The sequence below is a fragment of the Anolis sagrei genome, chromosome 12, assembly GCF_037176765.1.
Source record: "Anolis sagrei isolate rAnoSag1 chromosome 12, rAnoSag1.mat, whole genome shotgun sequence".
Taxonomy (NCBI): Eukaryota; Metazoa; Chordata; class Lepidosauria; order Squamata; family Dactyloidae; genus Anolis; species Anolis sagrei.
Window position 1 is genome coordinate 17,437,630 of NC_090032.1, and position 23,995 is coordinate 17,461,624.

At 44.1% G+C, this 23,995-nt stretch overlaps 1 protein-coding gene across 2 annotated transcripts; it reads right to left on the reverse strand.

Annotated features, from left to right (window-relative positions):
- On the reverse strand, positions 1–22,995 carry LOC132764383 (RNA-binding protein 4B-like). Of its 2 annotated transcripts, XM_067472494.1 has the most exons (4): positions 22,916–22,995; positions 17,568–17,990; positions 3,228–3,888; positions 510–599 (listed from the first exon to the last, which is right to left on the reverse strand). In XM_067472494.1, the coding sequence occupies exons 2-3, from the start codon at positions 17,977–17,979 to the stop codon at positions 3,236–3,238; spliced, it is 1,065 nt and encodes a 354-aa protein (XP_067328595.1). In that variant the 5' UTR covers positions 17,980–17,990; positions 22,916–22,995; the 3' UTR covers positions 510–599; positions 3,228–3,235. The 2 variants fall into 2 exon arrangements, with proteins under 2 accessions (XP_067328596.1, XP_067328595.1); XM_067472495.1 differs by lacking the exon at positions 3,228–3,888 and having other exon boundaries at positions 1–599.
- Positions 22,996–23,995: the final 1,000 nt, after the last annotated feature.

Here is a 23,995-nt window from a genome sequence, read left to right on the forward strand (position 1 = left end):
GGCTGTTACAAATGTGTTTTATTTCCTTGAGGAAGGTGGGGTGGGTGGGGGAAAGGTGAAGAGTGTTCAGTGAACAAAAGAATCACAGGTTAGGTTCAATATATGAAGGACAGGATGCCACAGGAAGGGCCAAAACTCAAGTTTGTACATCGGTGACTTCTCATAGGAAAAGAAACAGGAAATACTTCTACTTAATTCCCAAATTCAGCTGGTTCAGGAGGAAGGGAACACCTCTGGCTGAGTTGAGGGAAAAGGCAGTGGCTCAAAACAGGATCCTTGCCTCCGTGTGCCTCTCTCTCTCACACACACAATAGAAATCCACAAAGCAACAACCAGGGCTTCTCCGAATAAGAGGGTGCGAGGCCCGCGGAGGTCAAACTCCTTTGCCAACCCCTGGCCCCTCTTTCCGACCCCCGCAAGCACTTCCCGGGAATTGTATAAAAAATGAAGTTAGCTGTCACTAAGTCTCAAAGACGCACAAAATGTCCACTAAGTGAGGCCATGCTAAACACAAATCGACACACATCGTGAAGCCTGGCACAGTATTTGCCGCGGGCGTGTACCGCAGGAACCCGACGTCCAGCCCTCAAATAGCCTCCCTGAAAAATAAAAGACACAGTTCATTTGAAGGCCCACGGACACGGTCTCAGTGCCAAGAGGAAAGCCCACCGATGGACGGGGCAGGAGCACGACACGCCGGCCTTCCCGTCTAGGAATGATGCGCCCAACTACATCGCTGCATGGAGTTGTGGAAGGAAGAGACATGAGAGGAAGGGAAAAACAGATTTGTAACCACGACTCCGCAGATAGTTCTAGGACAGAAACGGCAACAACAACATATTCCTGCAATAATTACAAAGGATGTGTCTCACACTGAGTAAGGTAAAGGTTTTCCCTGATACTATGTCTAGTTGAGTCCGACTCTGGGGGTGGTGCTCAACTCCATTTCTAAGCCGAAGAGCCGGCGTTGTCCATAGACACTTTCTAGGTCAGGGGTCCTCAAACTTTTTTAACAGAGGGCCAGATAACAGTCCTTCAAAGAGTTGGAAGGCCGGATTATAATCTGAAAATTATAATCCGGCCACTGGCTACTTATACTCACTGGGGAGAGTGGGCGGGGCTACCGCCAAAAATGTTTACTAACTCTCTAAAACAGTGGTTCTCAACCTGTGGGTCCCCAGATGTTTTAGCCTTCAACTCCCAGAAATCCTAACAGCTGGTTAGCTGGCTGGGATTTCTGGGAGTTGTAAGCCAAAAAACCTGAGGACCCACAGGTTGAGAACCACTGCTCTAGAAAGTTCCAAAAGCTGTTCTGCGCAGGCGCAAGAATTACCATATGTGCAATTCACAGTTGACCACGATGGGAAACACTGCACATATCTTATTTGTAGTGCAAAGAACACTTAAAAACAATACATTCATTAAAACGAAGAACAATTTTAACACATATAAACTTATTAGTATTTCAATGGGAATGTGGGCCTGCTTTTGGCTGATGAGATAAGATTGTTGTTATTGTTGTTGCTGTTGTGTGCTTTCAAGTCGTTTCAGACTTAGGATGACCCAGAGTGAGGGCCAGGTAAATGATCTTGGAGGGTTATATCTGGCCCTTGGGCCTTAGTTTGAGGACCCCTGTTCTAGGTCATGTTGAGGACCCCTGTTCTAGGTCATGCAGGATGACTGCATGGAGTGTTGTTACCTTCCTGCTGAAGTGGTACTTATTTATCTATTCACACTTACATGTTTTCAAACTGCTAGGTTGGCAGAAGCTGGGGCTAACAGTGGGAGCTCAACCCGCTCTCCGGATTCGAACCGCCAAACTTTTGGTCAGCAAATTCAGCAGGAGCCCCTGGTGGTGCAATGGGCTAAACCTTTGTGCTGGCAGAACTGCTGACTGACAGGTTGGAGGTTTGAATCCAGGGACAGCAGGTTGAGTTCCCTCTGTCAGCTCCAGCTCCTCATGCAGGGACATGAGAGAAGCCTCCCACAAGGATGGTCCTCTGGGCAACGTCATTGCAAATGGCCAATTCTCTCACACCAGAAGCAACTTGCAGTTTCCCAAGTTGTTTCTGACATGAAAAAAAAAAAACTTGCATGCTTTCAAACAGCTAGGTTGGCTGAAGCTGGGGCTAACAGCTGGAACTCACCCCACACCCCAGATTTGAACCGCCAACTTTTCAGTCAGCAAGTTCAGCAGCTCAGCGGTTTAACCCACTGCACTATCAGGGGGCCTAAAAAGGTAAAGGTAGTCATCTGACATTAAGTCCAGTCATGTCTGACTCTGGGGTGTGGTGCTCATCTCCATTTCTAAGCCGAAGAGCCAGCATTGTCCGTAGACACCTCCAAGGTCATGTGGCCGGCATGACTACATGGGCCGCCGTTACCTTCCCACCGGAGCGGTACCTATTGATCTACTCACATTTGCATGTTTTCGAACTGCTAGGTTGGCAGAAGCTAGGGCTGACAGTGGAAGCTCACGCCGCTCCCCGGAATCGAACCTGTGACCTTTCGATCAACAAGCTCAGCAGCTCAGTGCTTTAACCCACTGAGCCACCGGGGGCTCCATATCAGGGGGCCTACACTGACTAAATCAGAGTGGAAATGTAGGAAATCCTTTTTAGGGAAACATTGAAGAACGCAACAGCTTGAAGATGACCGTTCCATTTCAAAGCCAGTCTAAGTGCAAGTTCTGGGGTATCTGATTAAAATGACACACAACGCAGCAGTTTGGGACTCACCTTTTCCCCACGCTGCTGCACACACATCCAAGGAAGAAGAATGAAGGCTGGCCTTTACCCAGTTGCAAGCAGTGACTGCACAGTTTGGAAGTTACTGCTTTGTTTACACTTCCCAGAAACCCTTAACCAACATGACCAGGAATATGTCCTTTCCCAGCCCCGTCATCCAACTGGAGATGTAGGGAATTGAAGCTGAGGCTGTGCCACTAAACTACTCAAAGAAAGGAAACTAAATGCTATTATATTTTGTTCGGTTGCCTAATGGTCAAGGTCTGGACAACACCATTCCAGCAGCACAGCTTGCTCCAGTTGTGCTGACCACTAACTAGTATGCAACTGTACCTGCGGCAGAATCCGGAGCTCCAGATACCAGCTGATATCCGCCGGAGCGACATCCAGGGCTGGCCACTCTCCCAGTTCTCATTGGCATCCGCACCAATGGGCCACCCTCCCTCCTCCTCCAAGCCATTCATGAAAAAACGCGCTCACCTCCAGACTCAATACGCGGAGTACCGCAACCTGTCCGCGCCTGCATCCCGCCCGAACCGCTGGACATCGTAGAGGGAGGATCGCGGGACGGGAGACAGCTGAACCCGCTCGTATCCGTACACGTCTCCGGCGGTGGAAGCCACGGCGGCCGAGCGACGCAGAGGGCTTCTATCCCGTGTGTAAAAGGAAGAAGTCGCGGCCGCAGCGGCGGCGGCGGCAACCGCCACCGCAGTTCCCGAAGCTGGAAGCAAGGCCCTCTCGTAGGGGTCTAAGGCGGTAGTGAGGCGGCTGGCCATAGCCGTGGCTTGCGAATACTGGGCATACTGGGAATACTGGGCCATGGTTTGCTCTGCATAAGCGTCGTATGCAGAAGCCCCGTACGCCGCGGCCGACCTCGCGCGGTACCGTTTATAGTAATCCACCATTCCGTAAGGGTCATCGTAATACACGGGGTCCCCATAGCCCGTAGGGTAGGGGGTGCGCACCACGCCGTATTGCTCGCTATAGGTTTCGGTCAACTCGGGCACTTGCCCCGTGCGATCGACCGGGCACTCTTTAGACCAGTGACCCTCCTTCCCACACCGGTAGCAGCCACTCTTGTCTCCCATCCCGGGCGCGGTCCTGAGCCGGCTGGTGGACAACTGCACGCGCATTCGTTTGCCTTGAAGAAACAGACGCAAGAAGGGCAGCTATAAAGGTTGGTTAAGAACAGTTCACAGCAAAAGCACAGCAGGTCAGACTTTTCAAGGGGGAACAGAAACAAATCAGGGAGCGACCAGTTGGTCCAGTCCGCCGCAACTCACAGCGCAGGAGATGCACAAACACGTCCTCGTGCCACATTAGTCCTCACCACAAACAGGGTGCGGGCCACGTTCTCTCTTAATATCCACCAGCCAAGCCAGCTGCTTGGGAAGCAAAATGCTTGGCAGCAGCAGATTTTTCAAGACTGCACAGCATTGTGGCTGCAAAAATCAGAAAAATGCCAGCAGGCCTACAGAACGATACCCACAGATCCCAATAATCTCATAGCCAAGGTGCTCTCTGGAACGCCCCTATGAAATCACAGCTGCCACAACTGTGTTGCAATACCATATATACTCAAGCATAAACTGAATTTTCAGCACTTTTTTAAGGCTGAAAAAGCCCACCGCCCAAGCTTATATTCGAGTCAAGGTTATTTATTTTTTTATTTTGGTATTATTATTACATATATTATTTTTCTCTATTATTATTATTACATTTATTATTTTTCTATATTTAATACTGTCATTATTACATTTATTATTTTACTCTATTATTTTAGTTATTATTTTACATTATTATTATTATTAATAATAATAGTAATAAAACTTTATTTATATCCTGCTCCATCTCCCCGAGAGGGACTCGGTACGGCTTACATAAGGCCATGCCCACAAATACAGTAACACAATATAACACAAAAGCGTACCAAAACCAGAAATGAAATACATAAAATGCAAAACCAATATAATGAACGAACAGCAAAAGCAAATCATACATTAAAACACAAAGGATTAGGCTGGGCAGGGCCGAATTCAATGATAAAATTTTTAAAAACACTGGGAGATAGGACAATATAAATTACTATAATAAATGTTAATTATTACTATTACATTACATTTTTCTCTATTTATTATTATTGCATGTATTATTTTTCTCTATTATTGTTATTATGTTTAATATTTTACTATTATTATTGAATTTATTATTTTTCTCTATTATTGTTATTATGTTTAATATTTTACTATTATTATTGAATTTATTATTTTTCTCTATTATTATTATGTTTATTATTTTACTATTATTATTACATTGATTATTTTTCTCTATTATTGTTATTATGTTCATTATTTTACTATTATTATTGAATTTATTATTTTTCTCTATTTATTATTGTTATTATGTTCATTATTTTACTATTATTATTACATTTATTATTTTACTCTATTATTATTGTCATTATTGCATTTCCATTATTTTTCTCTATTATTTTATTACATCGATTATTTTACTCATTTACATTGAAGAAGGTTAGGATATTGGTTTCATCAGAGCAGGAGCCACCGGTGGCACAGTGGGTTAAACCTTTGTGCCGGCAGGACTGAAGACTGACAGATTGCCAGTTCGAATCCGAGGAGAGCACGGATGAGCTCCCTCTATCAGCTCCAGCTCCTCATGCGGGGACATGAGAGAAGCCTCCCACAAGGATGGTAAAACATCTGGGTGTCCGTTGGGCAACGTCCTTGCAGACGGCCAATTATCTCACACCAGAAGTAACTTGCTCCTGACACGACAATAAATAAATAAAATTATTACTCATGCAGAACATTGACATCTTTGGGTCCTCAAAGCAGGAATATCATTATTATTGTGTTGTCAAAGTCCAGAATCACCAGGTTGCTGTGAGTTTTCCGGGCTAAATGGCCATTATTATTATTATTATTATTATTATTATTATTATTACAGGTCACACAGAACATTAATATCTTCGGAACCTCAAAACAGAGTTGGACAGTCTTATCTTAAATTACAGTTTAATGTAAATATTCAAAAACATTGAACCTACTGAGGTTTATTTGTGATTTATTTTTATTTTGAAATTGACCAGTAGCTGCTTCATTTTCCCACCCTCAGCTTATACTCAAGTCAATACGTTTTCTCGTTTTTTTGTGGCGAAATTAGGTGCCTCGTCTTATATTCGGGTCAGGCTTATACTCGAGTATATATGGTAGCTAAAATGCTTACAGAGGCTTGGAAACCAACATGAACAATTCTGGGAGGTCTGGGAAATGGTCTCTGATCGTGACACCCACAGCTCCTGCATTCTTATTTTTATTACTTTTGGGAGAGGGGGTGCTGTTTTGAATGTTTTTTTCCCCAGGTGAAGGATCAGATGGGCTCCATGTAGGAGTTCTCACAGGATTGGCCCTTTCAGGTCCTAGAGGTATGAAGACTCAGAGATGATCCTGGATTCATCGCTGAGCCTGGAACCCCAGGGGAGCTTTTGCACAGTTAAAACTCATGCACCAACTGCGCCCGTACCTTGGGAAGTCTGATCTGGCCACGGTCGTCCACGCTCTGGTTACATCCCAAATAGATTACTGCAACGTGCTCTACGTGGGACTGCCTTTGAAGACGGTTCGGAAACTTCAGCTAGTCCAACGGGCGACATACAGGGAGCATACCACCCCACTGTTGTGCCAGCTCCACTGGCTGCCAGTCCATCTCCGAGCCCAATTCAAAGTGCTGGTTTTGACCTATAAAGCTCTGTATGGTACTTGTCCGAACGCATCCACTCCTATGTCCCATCTCGTAATCTAAGATCATCCAGGGAGGCCCTGCTCTCGCTCACGTCAATTGCGCAAATGCGTCTGGCGGGGATGAGAGACAGGGCCTTCTCAGCGGTGGCCCCTTGCCTATGGAACACTCTCAAATGAGGTTAAGATCTGCTCCCTCCCTCCTGGCTTTCAGAAAGAAATTAAAATCATGGCTTTGGGACCAGGCCTTCGGACAGTTGATGTTTGTAGAGTTTAAAGGACATGGACTAGAATGACAATATGACTTAAAAATTTATTGTTTTAATTATTGCTTATGTACTGTCTAATTATGATTTATGTTTAATTGTGGTTTTATTATTGTGGTTGTTATGAATTGGCATCGCGTCAGTGTCCAATGTATGGCATTGAGGTTTTGCCAGTTATGTGTAAACCACTTTGAGTCTCCCTAGGGGTGAGAAAAGCGGTATAGAAATACTGTAAATAAATAAATAAGACCCAGATTCAATCAGCTCAGAATTCCCTCCTGAACGACCACAGGAAGGTGGTATATTCTGGGCCTACGGAAACATTTAGCCTGCAGCTCAACAAGGACACAATTGACACACACCGTGAACACTAGCTGGTAGGATCTATAGATGAATTTGGCTGATACCCAATCCAACAAAGCACAAGGTCAGATTCATGCACAGTAGCCACTGGCCATGCGACTTGCGATGCCATTTGCAGAAACCGACACTATCCCCACCAGCTCCGTTTGGACAGGTGTTCCTCACCTGATATTTTACCCTGCTTTAAAGTTTGATTCCACCATGTTGAAACACTGCTTGAGAAGGGTCATCCTCCCAGTAGACTCAAGTCACATGCTTAAAAACCCCTGGTGACACCCTTTACCAAGATGTCTGCTCCCTTTCAAACTTCTGACTCCAAAGTCCGATCGACCTCACTGTCCTCAACATGTCTACGCACAACTCAAAAGCTATTTTTGCTCCCTGCCTTCAGACACAAACACACAGCTCGGAAACACTGCCTGCAGCTGGATTTAGCCGTAATGGCATTTTTTGCATGGAATCATGGTCTGTATATCCAGGGACAACGGGGTAGACTGTGTACACCCCAGAAGGACCATCAAGAGCAGTGTTTCTCAACCTGGGGGTCGGAACCCCTGGGGGGGTCGCGAGGGGGTGTCAGAGGGGTCCCCGAAGACCATCAGAATATACAATATTTTCTGTTAGTCATGGGGCTTCTGTGTGGGAAGTTTGGCCTAATTCTCTCATTGGTGGGGTTCAGAATGCTCTTTGATTGTAGGTGAACTATAAATCCCAGCAACTACAACTCCCAAATGTCAAGGTCTATTTTCCCCAAACTCCACCAGAGTCCACATTTGGACATATTGAGTGTTCGTGCCAAGTTTGGTCCAGATTGATCATTGTTTGAGTCCACAATGCTCTCTGGATTTAGGTGAACTACAACACCCAAACTCAAGGTCAATGCCCACCAAGCCATTCTAGCATTTTCTGTTGGTCATGGGATTTCTGTGTGGCCAGGTCTGATTCAATTCCATCATTGGTGGAGTTCAGAAAGCTCTTTGATTGTAGGCGAACTATAAATCCCAGAAACTACAACTCCCAAATGACAACATCAATCTCCTCCAATCCCACCAGTATTCACATTTGGGCGTATCGTGTATTTGTGCCAAATTTGGTCCAGTGAATGAAAATCCATTCTGCATATCTGATATTTACATTACGATTCATAACAGTAGCAAAATTACAGTTATGAAGTAGCAACAAAAATAATTTTTGGTTGGGGGTCACCACAACATGAGGAACTGTATTAAGGGGTCGCGACATTAGGTAGGTTGAGAACCACTGATCAAGAGGAATGTTCCCACCTCAAAATAACACTTAATATAGCCAAAAGTTTCTATTTTCTCTCTCCAAGGTATGAAAACAACTAAATTTAAAGATGGTCTAAGACAGGAGTCCTCAAACTAAGGCCCAAGGGCCGGATACGTCCCTCCAAGGTCATTTACCCGGCCCTCACTCAGGGTCAACCTAAGTCTGAAATGACTTGAAAACACACAACAACAACAACAACAACAACAATCCTATGTATTGTCGAAAGCTTTCATGGCCGGAATCACTGGGTTGTTGTAGGTTTTTTCGTGTGATATGGCCATGTTCTAGAGGCATTCTCTCCTGACGTTTCGTCTGCATCTATGGCAGGCATCCTCAGAGGGTTGTTGTGAATTTTCCAAGTTGTATAGCCATGTTCCAAAAGCATTCTCTCCTGACGTTTCACCTGCATCTATGGCAGGCATCCTTAAAGGGTTGCTGTAAATTTTTCGAGCTGTATGGCCATGTTTCAGAAGCATCAATTCACACACCTCTCTGTTAACCTTTAAGGGAAGGGAAATGCCAAGCACATATTTTCACAATTGTTTGGGGGATTTATTATATTGCAGTTCAGTGGATTTAATTACTGTTGATTAATGCTTTTGCAATGTTTTATTCAATTGAATTTTACGCATTAGCTGGAAAGGTCTATAAATACATTTGCAAAAACAATAATTACATGAACCATCCTGTAGGTATAGGATTACGGACAGAAGCACAGTGCACATTGCGTTCTGTTTTTTTCATCCACTGTTGTGAATGCAACCACAAAACAGATACTAGAATCAATACCCGACTATAGTTGAAATCCTGTTGAGGATTTCTGTATATGTAAACACTGTAGTAATATAGACCTCACTACCTCTGAGGATGCTTGCCATAGATGCAAGTGAAACGTCAGGAGAGAATGCCTCTAGAACATGGCCACATAGCCCGAAAAAACCTACAACAACCCAACAACATCCTATCTCAGCCCACGCTTCCCACTTAAACAGTAATAAGTTGTTCATTTTAATTATTATATTGTTTTAAAGTGTTTTTGCACTACAAATAAGATGTGTGCAGCATGAATAGGAATTCATACATGGTTTTTTTTCTCTTCAAATTATAATCTGGCCCTCCCAACTGTTTGAGGGACTGTGACCTGGCCCTCTGTTTAAAAAGTTTGAGGACTCCTGATCTGTAGCAACTTCTGCCGTTATAGTAAAGGTAGTCCCCGGACATTAAGTCCAGTCGTGTCTGACTCTGGGGTGTGGTGCTCATCTCCATTTCTAAGCCGAAGAGCCAGCGTAGTCCGTAGACACCTCCAAGGTCATGTGGCCGGCATGACTGCATGGAGCGCCGTTATATGTTCATTAATATCGTTTTTATGACAGAGGCTAAACTTTTTGACCCACCCCCGTGTGTGTGTGTGTGTGTGTACGTACTGGGAGGGGGGGGGTATGCAGAAGTGGACTGTAATGCTTCCAATATTATCTATCTAATTATCTATCTACCTATCTACCTACCTACTGATGTATCTACAGTAGAGTCTCGTTTATCCGACCTTATCTGACATTCCGTCTATACGCCTCTCTTCTCCGCTGCCCCCCTTTTCCTCCAGAATTTCCCCTTCAATTAAAGGAGCGCTCCCCAACTCTCTCTCCATTCTCAATAAGTGAAAAAGGTAAGAGAATGAAGAGGATGAGGAGGGAGAAAAGAAGCAGGACTGGAAGTGGAAACATCCTCCCTCCTTCCCTCTGTATTTCCACACTCCTCTTCTGCATCCGGGCACTTCCTGCTGGGCCGCTCTAGGCCCGAAGCATTGCCTTGCCTGAACCCTTTGGGTCCCTGTTGTGAGTATTCTAGGTGTCTGGCTCCATGTCGGACAGGTAACATTAGGAGACTCCGGATTATCCGACATTTTCATTTATCCAACGTTCTGCCTGCCCATTTATGTCGGATAAGCAAAACTCTACTGTATATATGTACCCTGACAACCCATCACAAACCCACCATCTCTTTCCCTATCTACTTCCACCCCAAATGTATTGACTTTCACTTGAAGCCATGGATAATTTCTTTTCCTTGAACTTTCGGGACAAGTTTAATTGCATCTCTTGATCCCCTCAAGAGAAAGTTTATTATTATTTTTTAGAGAACGGTTCTTACCTACCATCATGACTTAACTAGATTCTAACCATCTTTCCAGACAAGCTAAAAAGGAAAAGAAGAAAAAGACACTTGGAATAATTATATTCAGCTAATTTGCCGCGGAAAACGCGAACTTTAGTGGATTGCCTCTCTAGATGCAAAAGTAAACACTGATCAAGGGTGTTTGGGAATCACCCCCTCCCCTAAAAAAAAAACAAAAAACACCACAACTTAATTCATTTCCACCCACACATCAACTAAGGTGCCCAGCCTTCCCAATATTCAAAACCTACAAACAAACAAGGGAAATTACCTGGAGACCCCTCCCTCCAGCACCAACTATCGCTCCGGGCCAGAGGGAAGAGAGAGGGGGCCAGGGGACATTTCCACCTTGTCTCCTGTGCTATTCTAATAATATAATATAATGTATATACATATTATATTAATAGTACTATAATGTAATGCAATATAATAATATATTATAATTATATATTTATATTACATGTAACATTACTAATAATATTACGACATAGTGGTATGGTGCAATATATTGTGGCGCAGCTGGCTGAGTGTCAGCTGCATTAAGATCACTCTGACCAAAAGTTCTTGAGTTCGAAGCCAGCCCAGGTTGGAGTGGGTTTCCAACCAATTGTGTAGCCTGCTGTCGACCTTTGCAACCAGAAAAACAGTTGCATCTGGCAAGTAGGAAAATTAGGTACCGCCTTAAAGTGTGGGGAGGCTAAATTAACTGATTTATGGGGCCATAAAGAAGACTCCAGCAAAGCATTCCAGCGGGGAAGCATGCGGGGAATGCGGAAGTGCTTCATCAGCGTCACAGATGGACGATGAAAGTGACAGCCCCCTGGCAGCCAGAAAAAAGTTAAATAGCCTCTGTCTATGTCTGTGTATGTTTGTATGTCAAAAATTGGCATTGAATGTTTGCCATATATGTGTACACTGTAATCCGCCCTGAGTCCCCTGCAGGGTGAGGAGAAGGGCGGAATATAAAAGCTGTAAATAATAAATAAATAAATGCTGATATTGTACTATGCTAATAATATAATGTATTGTATGTAATATAGACCTTTTAAGCCGCTCTGAGGGGGTGAGAAGGGCGGCATATAAATGCCGTAAATAAATAAATAAATGCTTAGGTAAAGGTTTCTCCTGACACGAAGTCTAGTCGTGTACAACTCTGGGGGTTGGCGCTCATCACCATTTCTAAGCCGAAGAGCCGGCGTTGTCCGTAGACCCCTCCAAAGTCACGTGGCCGGCATGACTGCATGGAGTGCCGTTACCTTTCTGCAGAAGCGGTACCTATTGATCTACCCACATTTGTTTGTTTTTCAAACTGCTTCTCAGAAGGGCTTTCGGAAACAGAGTTTCCCCATTCTGCCGCCCCTAAACCCCCCAAAACGGACCCCGATTTCAGGAAAGGAGTCACTCCCGAAACACGGGTGATTCATGGCCCTAGGAGATGGAGATCTGCTGTCGCTTCTGTGTTACTAAAATGGGAAATGGAGCCTCCGCTTTCAGGGGCTAGGGATTGACATTCTTGGGATAAATAAGGGAAGAGTAGCTTCTCTCCATCAGGTAAGTTTGGGCAATTGCTGGGCTCTTTCTTAGTTACATTAAAGGTAAAGGTTTCCCCTTGACATTAAGTCAAGTCATGTCCAACTCTAGGGCTTGGTGCTCATCTCAATTTCTAAGCCAAAGAGCTGGCATTGTCCATAGACACCTCCAAGGTCATGTGGCCGGCATGACTGCATGGAGCGCCGTTACCTTCCCTATTGATCTATCCACATTTGCTTGTTTTCGAACTGCTTGGTTGGCAGAAGCTGGGGCTAACAGCGGGAGCTCACCCTGCTCCCCGGATTTGAACTGCCAACCAGCAAATTCAGCGGTTTAGCTCACTACGCCACCAGGATTACTAGAATGTAAAATAGTTAAACGCTGAGAATTTGCTACTCGCAGCTTCCCCTGCCATTGTCAGATTTGCTGTGACGTCTTCAATTTGCAATGCCGTTCCTACCACCCAAAATAATTATTTACAAAAAGAGTTGATAAAAATTGCATCTTGAAAGAAGAATAAGAACGCATTTTAACTGATTTAAAAAAGCATGCAAGGCCTTGGAAAAGATGAAATGTGAGATTATTTCATTGATGGCAATGGGAAGGAGACAGGAAAGAATTGCACATGGAAAATTTGTAGAAATAGATGAAGACAAGGGGAACCCAGAGCAAGCTGTCCAAAGGAAGATAAGGAAAGAAAAGTGGGCTGACCAGAACAGTGTTTCTCAACCTTCCTCATGCCACGACCCCTTAGTACACTGACCCCCAACCATAACATTAGTTCCATTGCTACTTCATAAATGCCATTTTGCTCCTGTTATGAATCATAATGAAAATACCAGAAATACAGGATGTATTTTCAGTCACTGGACCAAATTTGACACAAATACCCAATAAGCCCAAATTTGAGTACTGGTGGGGTTTTGGGGGAAGAGTTGATTTTGTCATTTGGGAGTTGCCAAAGAGGTTGCTAAGACCATTAGAAATATACCGTATATACTCAAGTATAAGCCGACTCGAATATAAACCGAGACACCTAATTTTACCACAAAAAGAGGGAAAACGAATTGACTCAAGTATAAACTGAGGGTGGAAAATGTAGCAGCGACTGGTCAATTTCAAAACATAAACAGATACTAATAAAATTACATTAAATGAGGCATCAGAAGGTTAAATGTTTTTGAATGTTTACATAACACTGTAATTTAAGATAAGACTGTCCAACTCGGATTCTAAGCACCTTCAATGTGCTTATGTATCCTTCCAATAATAATGAAGAGAATAACATAATAAATGTAATAATAATAATAATAATCATAATAAATGTAATAATAATCATAATAAATGTAATAATAATAATAATAATAATAATAATAATATGTTGTGGCGCAGCTGGCTGAGTGTCAGCTGCATTAAGATCACTCTGACCAAAAGGTCATGAATTCGAAGCCAGCCCGGGTTGGAGTGGGTTTCCAACCAATTGTGTAGCCTGTTGTCAACCTTTGCAACCCGAAAGACAGTTGCATCTGTCAAGTAGGAAAATTAGGTACCACCTTCAAGTGTGGGGAGTTGAAATTAACTAATTTATTAGGCCATAAAAAAGACTCCAGCAAAGCACTCCAGCAAAAAAGCATGCGGGGAATGCGGAAGTACTTCATCAGTGTCGCAGATGAAATGACGATGAAAGCAACAGCTCCCCTGGCAGACAGGAAAAGTTAAATAGCCTCTGTTTATGTCTGCATATGTTGTATGTTAAACTGGCATTGAATGTTTGCCATATATGTGTACACTGTAATCCGCCCTGAGTCCCCGGGGTGAGAAGGGCGGAATATAAAGGCTATAAATAAATAAATAAAGATCAAGTAGACAGAACATATTGTAAAGAACAAAAATAACTTTCTGGCCTTGCATCGCACATTTTAGTGCAAATATTAAGACACAAATAGTGTTCAATTCAGCAAGTAAAATAATGGAAATGCAATAATAACAGTAATAATAAAGTAAAATAATAAATGTAATAATAACATTAATAAAGTAAAATAATAATGTAATAATAGAGTAAAATGATACATGTAAAAATTACAATAATAAATATGGTAAAATAATAATGTAATAACAACATTAATAAAGTAAAATAATAATGTAATAATAATAATAAATAGAGTAAAATAATACATGTAATAAAAATAATAACAGAGTAAAATAATAAATAACCTTGACTTGAGTATGAGCTGAGAGGAACATTTTCAGCCTATAAAAAGGGCCGAAAAACTAGGCTTATACTCGAGTATATACAGTATGTTTTCTGATGGCCTTTGGCAACCCCGCTGAAACCCCCTCACGACCCAGCCCAGAGGTCCTGACCCTCAGGTTGAGAAACACTGGACAAGAAGAATTGAAGGGATAATAGAAATTCATATACGCTTTCAAGTAGTATCTTCCTCTTAGCAATGGACTGAACAATGAGAGGAGGCAGGCGGAGTGGTAGTCAGAGTTGCGATCAAGATTCTGTTTTAAGTTAAATAAGGCCAAAATATCTAACTAGGTAGAGTCAACATTACAATTTGAATTAATCTTTGGTTGCCATTTTCTAATTCTAGCATTCTGTGACAACTTAAATTCATTCAGTAATTCAACAGCAAGGATTCTAATTACAAACGCAAAACACTTCCAAATGTTATTTCACTAGTCCAGCTAAAAATAACCAAAGATCTATTGTCGAAAGCTTTTATGACCGGAATCACTGGGTTGTTGTAGGTTTTTTCAGGCTATAGGTCATGTTCTAGAGGCATTCTCTCCTGACGTTTCGCCTGCATCTATGGCAAGCATCCTTAGAGGATGCTTGCTATAGATGCAGGCGAAACGTCAGGAGTGAATGCCTCTAGAACATGGCCATATAGCCCGAAAAACCCTACAACAACCCAACCAAAGACCTATTAGGGAGCAAGAATACAGTTATTTTTCTTCTCATAATACCAATATGTCAGGGAAGGAACAAAGGTTTTGATAGCTCAAAACATTACTATAAAACAGTATTTCTATTTTTGGAAATGGCTTCTTCTAATCCATTTCACAGTTCCTGGCTGAATCTATTTTGAAAAGACAGTCTTAAAGTATTACCTTCAAATGAATCAGGCTCATATTCGAAAGTATTTTGACTCCATAGTGTTTCTAGTGCAGGCATGGGCAAACTTTCTAACTTGGGGGCCGCATGGTGAGTACCCTCTAAGTCCACCCCCTTGCCCTTTCCTCCTCTTCCTCTTCTCTTCTGGAGGCCGAAAGTGAAGGAAAGACAGGTAACGTTTGGATCCCAAAAGGGTTGGCCTTGGTCAGGATGAGATGGTGGACGGGAAAAAAAGTGTCTCCATGAGACCCCGTATTGCCTACTCCTGAGACAGAATCCTAGAGCTGGAAGAGACCCCCAAGGGCCATCCAGTCCAACCCCCTGCTATGCAAGAAGCCACAATCAAACCACTCCCGGTAGACAAGACTCTGTGCGAAAGCCTCCAGAGAAGGAGACTCCACCACTCTCCCAGGCAGACTACACTCAGGAAGTTCTTCCTCATCTTATCAGTCAAATCTCTTTTCCTGCCATTTGAAACTATTCCTCCCTTGTGCCTTGATCTCTAGAGCAGAAGAAAGTCAGATTCCTCCCTCCTCCTCCTCCATGGGACATCCTTTCAGATCTTGAAAGATGGTTCTCATGTTCTCTCTCAACCTTCTCTTCTTCCAGCTCAACATTCCCCAGGAGGAAAGGAGGGTAGGAAAAAGAGAAGGAAGGGTGGAAGGGAATGGAGGAAGGAAAGAGAGAAGGAAGGAAAGACAAAAAGGAGAAAAGGAAGGAAGGAGAAGCAAGGAAAGGAAGGCGTAAAGAGGGAAGGAAGTACAAAAAGGCTGGAAAGGAATGGAGTGAGTGAGGGAGAAAGAGGGTGGTAAAGGGAGGGAAGGAGGAAAGAAAGGGATAAGAAAGGGAGGAAGAGAGGGTGGAAGGGAATGCAGGGAAGGAAAGGTGAGAGGGAAGCGAAAAGGAAGTAAAGACAAAAGGGAAGGAAGAAGAAAGAGAGAGAAGGAAGGAAGGAGAGAGGAAAAGAAAGGAAGGAAAAAGGGTGGAAGGATGGACAGAAAAAGAGAGGTAAGGGAGGAAGAGAGGGAGGGGAGGAGGAAGGAAAGGGAGAAGGACAGAAAGACAAAAGGGAGAGAAGGAAGGAAGGAGAACAAGCAAGGGAAGGAGGGCGTAAAGAGGGAAGGAAGGACAAAAGGCTGGAAAGGAATGAAGGAGGGAGAAAGAGGATGGTAAAGGGAGGGAAGGAGGAAGGAAAGAGAAGAAAGAAAGGGAGGAAGAGAGGGGAGAAGGAAGTAAAGACAAAAGGGAAAGAAGGAGAAAGAGAGAGGGAGGGGAAAAGGGAAGGGAAGGAAGGAAAAAAGGGTGGATGGGAAGGAAGAATGGACAGAAAAAGAGGGAGGGAAGAAGGAAGAAAAGAGAAGGAAGAAAAGACAAGAGGGAGGGAAGGAAGGAATAGAAAGGAAGAGAACGATAGATGGAAGGAGAGGTGGAATGGAATAGAGGGAGAGGGAGGAATGAAAGAAAGAAGAACAAAAGGGAAGGAAGGAAGGAAGGAAGGAAGGAAGGAAGGAAGGAAGGAAGGAAGGAGAAAGAGAGAAGGAAGGAGGGAGGAAAAAGGGAAGGATGAAAGGGTGGAAGGGAAGGAAGGAGGGAGAAAGAGGAAGGTAAGGAAGGAAAGAGAGAGAGAAGGAAGAAAAGGATGGTGAGAGAGAGGAAGGCCAGAGAAGAGCCCAAAGGGCCGCATCCGGCCCCTGGGCCTGGGTTTATATATTTGCGGCATTTCTATGCCGCCTTTCTCACCCCAAAGGGGACTCAGAGCGGCTTACAAGATATATTTTCATATAATATATTATATTATTAGCATAGTACAATATCAGTATTATATATTACTATATTGCACTATACCATTATATTGTAACATTATTAGTAATATTACATGAATGTAAATATATATAATATTGTATTATTATTACTAGTATTATATTGTATTACATTATAATATTATAAATATTATATGTATATACAATATACTACATTATATTACTAGTTTGCCCAGACCTGTTCTAGATGGAACCACTACACACCCAAATTCTGATTAAAATGATTTCTTTAAAAAAAATCAGGAATAGGAGCGTTTGGATGTTAAAAGACGACTCACATAAACTATCTGAGGTCCCAAAAACAACACTATCTTTGCCGAACCACCAAACCACATCAATGGGTGAAAAGCCAGTCTCTCGTATTAAGGTTCACACTTAGCCAGATGCTAGCTCTACTAAGCTGCTGACCATAACTGATCAAATCTGGATTCCTTGCTGGAGGCAACTGCCCAAGGCTTTCATGCTTCTCACTCAGAGCCATGACCTCCCTTCCCCACCTTGGAATTCTGTGTTGTCAAGGCCCCGGATGGCCTCGACGGCGTCCTCCGCTCGCTCCATGTGCACAAAGGCATAATCCTTCACAATGTCGCACTCGAGGACAGGCCCGTACTCCTCGAACTTGGACCGCAGCTCGAGGTTGGTGCAGCTGGTGCTGATGTTGCCCACATGCAGCTTGGTGGAGGCCTTGCTCTTGTTCTTGCTGGCCTCCACGTTGATGCAGACCCCGTGCAGCTTGTAGTGGTGCAGGTTGCGGATGGCATCCTCCGCCGCAGTCTTGTCCTCGATGTGCACGAAGCCGTAGTTCTTGATGATGTCGCATTCCAGGACTCGCCCGTACTGCTCAAAGAGCGAGCGGATCTCCTGCTCGGTGGCCTCCCGGGGAAGGTTGCCGATGAAGAGCTTCACCATGGCAGCGTCAGCTGAGCAGAGGAGCAAGGGAAGAGTTAATAATAGCCTATGCCAGGACAGACCAAACAGATTGAATGGGCAACTTGGAAGTCACTGAACAGACTCAGAGGCAGATGAAAAGACAACCTGGCTAAATGGCACGACCTAGAACAGTGTTTCTCAACCTGGGGGTCGGGACCTCTGAGGGGGTCGCGAGGCGGTGTCAAAGGGGTCGCCAAAGACATCAGAAAACATAGTATTTTCTGGTGGTCATTGGGATTCTGTGTGGGAAGTTTGACCCAATTCTATTTTGGTCGGGTTCAGAATGCTCTTTGATTGTAGGTGAACTATAAATCCCAGCAACTACAACTGCCAAATGTCAAGGTCTGTTTTCCCCAGACTCTACCAGTGTTCACATTTGGTCATACTGGGTATTCGTGCCAAGTCTGGTCCAGATCCATCATTGCAGGAATCCACAGCGCTCCTCTGGATATAGGTGAACTACAACTCCCAAACTCAAGATCAATGCCCACAAAACCTTTCCAATGTTTTCTGTTGGTCATGGGAGTTTTTTGTGCCATCTTAGAAACTTGAATACGTGAATTCCATGAACATAGGCCCTATAAACCGAGAGGTCTTCACCTGAATGCAGCATTGTTCTCACAAGGATTTATTATTTATTTATTTACTACGCTTATATACCGCAATTCTCAGCCCGAGGGCGACTCATTGCGGTGTACAACATGAAAACAAGTGCAATTTACAAAACATAGTGCAAAACAATCTACAAATCATCATTATCCGAACACATCTTAGTAAAACATCAACATTCCTACAAAATTTCTACTACATTCCAAATCGTCTCATCGTCAGCACACAATCCGATATCATTACCGTTTTTCCATTCCTATGGTCAAATAGCCAGTCAATGAACTTCTTGGTCAAATGCTTTCTTAAATAGCCAGGTCTTTAGCTTCCTGCGGAATATCAACAGGGAGGGAGCTAGGCTGATGTCCATGGGAAGGGTGTTTCACAGCCGAGGAGCCACCACCGAGAAGGCCCTATCTCTCGTCCCCGCCAGCCGTGCCTGTGACGCAGGCGGGATCGAGAGCAGGGCCTCCCCGGAAGATCTCAAAGTCCTCGTGGGCTCATAGGCCGAGAGGCGGTCAGTTAGGTATCTTGGGCCGGAACCGTTTAGGGCTTTATAGGCCACAACCAGCACCTTGAATTGAGCCCGGTAGCAGATCGGCAGCCAGTGGAGCTGGTACAGCAGGGGAGTTGTATGCTCCCTGCGACCCGCTCCTGTTAGTATCAAGGATTGTACTAGCAGAGCCATATTGGGTATTTGTGCTCAATTTAGTCCAGTAAATGAACATATATCCTGCACATCAGATATTTACATTACGATTTATAACAGTACTAAAATGACAGGTATCAAGTAGCAACGAAAACAATATTATGGTTGGGGGTCACCACAACATATGGGACTGCATTAAGGGGTCGCGCCATTGGCAAGGTTGAGAACCACTGACCTAGAAGCATCCTCCACTTTGTGTGACTGTGGAGCAGAACAAACAACTCTATACCTGCATGCTTGCCCACAATGCCCTGCCTCATGCACAGAGGAAGAATTGTTTACAACTACAGACAATGCAGTTGCTGTTGCCCACTTTTGGTCAAAAATTATATAACCGCTTGCGCTCCTTCTATTTTTTCATCGGATTTATACTTATTCATGCAATGCTTTTGACATGGAATAAAAAATAACTTCTTGTTGTAACTATGAATCGCTTGTAATTCGGATGTTTGTAACTCTGGGATGGCCTGTATTGTATTTACAAATGTTTTAATGGTGTTGTTGGGCATTTAACTGTTGCCTCTGTAAGCCACGAGAGTAAAGATGAAGATCCACCCAGAGGGAAAGTGTTCTTGCCATACATCAAGGGAATCACTGGCTGCATAGGGAAGCTGATGAGGAAACACAACATACGAACCACCTACAGACCTACTAAGAAAATCCAACAAATGCTACTTTCAGCAAAGGACAAGAGGGATCCTCTCACTTCTGCAGGAGTCTACAGTGTACCATGCAGCTGTGGACAAGTCTACAGCTGTGGGCAAGTCTACCACCAAACACAGCAGCATTGCCCAAACACGCATCAAGGAACATGAAAGGCACTGCAGACTCCTTCAACCAGAGAAGTCAGCCATAGCAGAGCACCTGAGGAACCAACCTGGACACAGCATGTTATTTGAGAACACAGAAATGCTGGACCACTCTCACAACCACCATGTCAGACTACACAGAGAAGCCACTGAAATCCATAAGCATGTGGGCAATTTCAACAGAAAGGAGGAAACCATGAAAATGAACAAAATCTGGCTACCAGTATTTAAAAAACTCTAAAATTACAAAAGCAAAAGAACAGAGAGGAAAAAAACAAGGACATCTAATAACCTCTCAACAAAAGTTTGCTCTAGACACTGTCAGGCCATTATATGCTAATCAAGGTGGTCAGTTGAAACATTCACACCTAGCTCCAGCAGACAAGAGTCCTTTGTCTCACCCTGGTCATTCCACAGATATATAAACCCTTTTTCCTAGTTCCAAGAGACCTCACTACCTCTGAGGGTGCTTGCCATAAATGCAGGCAAAACGTCAGGAGAGAATGCCTCTAGATCAGTGTTTCTCAACCTGGGGGTCGGGACCCCTGAGGGGGTTGCAAAGGGGTCGCCAAAGACCATCAGAAAACACAGTATTTTCTGATGGTCATGGGGATTCCATGTGGGAAGTTTGAGCCAAATGTTCTTTGAATGTAATGAACTATAAATCCCAGCAACTACAACTCCCAAATGTCAAGGTCTATTTCCCCCAAACTCCATCTGTGTTCACATTTGGGCATATTGAGTATTCCTGTAAAGTTTGGTCCAGATCCATCATTGTTTGAGTCCACAGTGTTCTCTGGATGGAGGTGAACTACAATTCCAAAACTCAAGGTCAATGCCCACCAAACACTTCCAGTATTTTCTGTTGGTCATGGGAGTTCTGTGTGCCAGGTTTGGTTCAATTCCATTGTTGGTGGAGTTCAGAATGCTCTTTGATTATAGGTGAACTATAAATAAGTTTTATTGAATTGTGTTTTAGTGTATTGTTTATTGCCTGTTGTTTATTATGCTTTAATTGTTTTAATTTCTTAGGTTTTGTATTGTTACATTGTGTGTTTGAGGCCTTGGCTTTTGTAAGCCGCATCGAGTCCTTCGGGAGATGCTAGCGGGGTACAAATAAAGTTTAATAATAATAATAATAATAAATCCCAGCAACTACAACTCCCAAATTACAAAATCAATCCTCCCTCAACCCCAATAGCATTCACATGTGGGTGCATTGGGTATTTGTGCCCAGTTTGGTCCAGTGAATGAAAATACATCTTGCATATCTGATATTTACATTATGATTTATAACAGTAGTAAAATGACTGTTATGAAGTAGCAACGAAAACAATGTTATGGTTGGGGGTCACTGTATTAAGGGGTCCCGGCATTAGGAAGGTTGAGAACCACTGCTCTAGACCATGGACATATAGCCCAGAAAAACCTACAACAACCCAGTGATTCCGGCCATGAAAGCCTTCGACAATACACTGGGATTTATAGTTCACGTGGAATCAATGAGCACCCTGAACTTCAGCAAAGATGGAATTGGACCAAACTTGGCACAGAGCCCCAATGGTAGTCCACGCGCTCTCTACGTGGGGTTGCCTATGAAGACTGCTCGGAAGCTTCAAATGGTCCAGCGATCGGCAGCCAGGATGCTAACAGGAGCGGCACTCAGGGAGCACACCAATCCACTGCTGCGCCAGCTGCACTGGCTGCCAATTTGCTACCGGGTACAATTCAAAGTGCTGGCTTTAGCCTTTAAAGCCCTAAATGGTTCTGGCCTGACTTATCTGTCGGAACGCATCACCCCCTATGAACCAGTTAGGATATTAAGATCGTCCGGGGAGGCCCTGCTCTCGATCCTGCCAGCCTCACAAGCACGGCTGGTGGGGACGAGAGACAGGGCCTTCTCAGTAGTGGCCCCTCGGCTGTGGAACGCCCTCCCCGCAGACATTAGATCGGCCCCCTCCCTGCTGGCGTTCAGGAGAAGAGTAAAGACCTGGCTCTTTGAACAGGCGTTTAATTAAGCAGTGCAACCAATTGATTGATCTCGGAACTTGGAATAATGGACGAGGAGATCGGATTATGGCTTTACTGATGAGACGTGATGGATTAGTTATGTGGATGTATTGATGTATTGTTATATTGATGTAGTTGCCTTAATTACTGTTTTAAATGCTAATGTTGTGCACTTTGTATATATTGACTGGGCTGTAAACCACACTGAGTCGCCTACGGGCTGAGAGAGTGCGGTATACAAATAAAGTAAATAAATAAATACCAAAGGTCTTGGGAAGGGGGTGAGGGGATTTGATTTGGGGGAGTTGTAGTTCACCTGCACCCAGAGAGCACTGTGAACCCTACTGAGGATGTATCTTTGTACTGAATCAAACCTTTTAAGCTTCTAAAATGTTCCAAGAAGGGAACAGGACATAAGAATACATTCACATGTTGATACAGGCCTGGGCCTACTTGGACCTTGCTTTGAGGTGCTTTGGACTTCAACTCCCATCATTCCTCACAGCCTCGGGCCCCTTCCTTTTCCCCCTCAGCCGCTTAAGCGGCTGAGGGGGAAAAGGAAGGGGCCTGAGGCTGTGAGGAATGATGGGAGTTGAAGTCCAAAGCACCTGAAGGCTAGGCCCAAGTAGGCCCAGGCCTGTGTGAATATGCCTATACCTCACACCCTCCAAAGAGGCCTAGCTAAGACTATCCCGCATCCCCCTCCATGCCACAAGCTCTCCCCCGACTCCCCATTCCTCCTGAACCGCCCTTAACCCAAAGCCAAGAGAGAGAGACGCACCTCCTCAGCCGCCCACAGGACAAAATGGCGGCGGCGGCGGCAGCAACAACGACCAAGCTTCGCCGTCGCCTGCGAGCCGCGTCACTCCGCTGGGATTGGCCCGCGCTCGTGATTGGTTGGCGTCAATACCGTCCCGCCAATCGGGAAGCGGCTTGGGAAGGAGAGACGAAGCGGATTGGTTGGAGGAGTATAAAGAAAAAAAAGGCGGGCTCCTCGATTACGTCACCAGTCTGTACCATTTTGTTCGTTCAAGAAGGGGGTGTTTGGGAAGACGGTTCCATTTAGGTTGCTGGGAGTGTGAAGCATTCTCTCCTGACGTTTCTCCCACATTTATGGCAGACATCCTCAGAGGTTGTGAGGTCTGGTGGAAACTAGACAAGTAGGAGTTATATATCTGTGGAATGATGTCCAGGGTGGGAGAAAGAACTCTTGTCTGTTGGAGGCAAGTATGAATGTTGCAGTTGGCCACCTTGATTAACATTGAATAGCCTTGAAGCTTCAAAGCCTGGCTGTTTGCTGCCTGGGGGAACTCTTTATCGGAGGTGTTAGCTGGCCCTGATTTTTTCCTGTCTGGAATTCCCCTGGTTTTTTTAAACTCTTGTGTGCTTATCATTGAATGGTCTTGCAGCTTCAAAGCTTGGCTGGTTGCTGCCTGATAGCCTTGAAGCTTCAAAGCCTGGCTGGTCGCTGCCTGGGGGGATCCTTTGATTGGAGGTGTTACCTGGCCCTGATTGTTTGTTTTTTAACTCTTGTGTGCTTGATTATCATTGAATAGCCTTGCAGCTTCAAAGCCTGGCTGGTTGCTGCCTGGGGGAATCCTATATATGTGTGTGGAAGATCCAGGGTGGGAGAAAGAACTCTTGTCTGCGTGATGCAAGTGTGAATGTTTTGTTTGGTTGAAAGGGTCTTTGAGTGAAATTAGCAAATGCTAAGCAAGGGGCTTTGAATGAAATTAGCAACAAAAGAAAAATATACCCTTTCTCTGTAGAATAAGAGCAACACGGAAGAAAATGTTTTAAAAAACAAGAAGTGTCGTGTAGAAGTTATACAAAGTTCAAGCTTACATAGGAAGTTGGGTTG

What these genes read in the sequence shown, in the direction of transcription:
- LOC132764383 (XM_067472494.1), bottom strand. Translation starts at nt 17,979, where the DNA reads ATGGTGAAGCTCTTCATCGGCAACCTTCCCCGGGAGGCCACCGAGCAG. An exon ending in TGACAACACAGAATTCCAAG is followed by an intron (nt 3,889 to 17,567) that starts GTGGGGAAGGGA and finishes TGTTTCTTCAAG; the next exon opens with GCAAACGAATGCGCGTGCAG.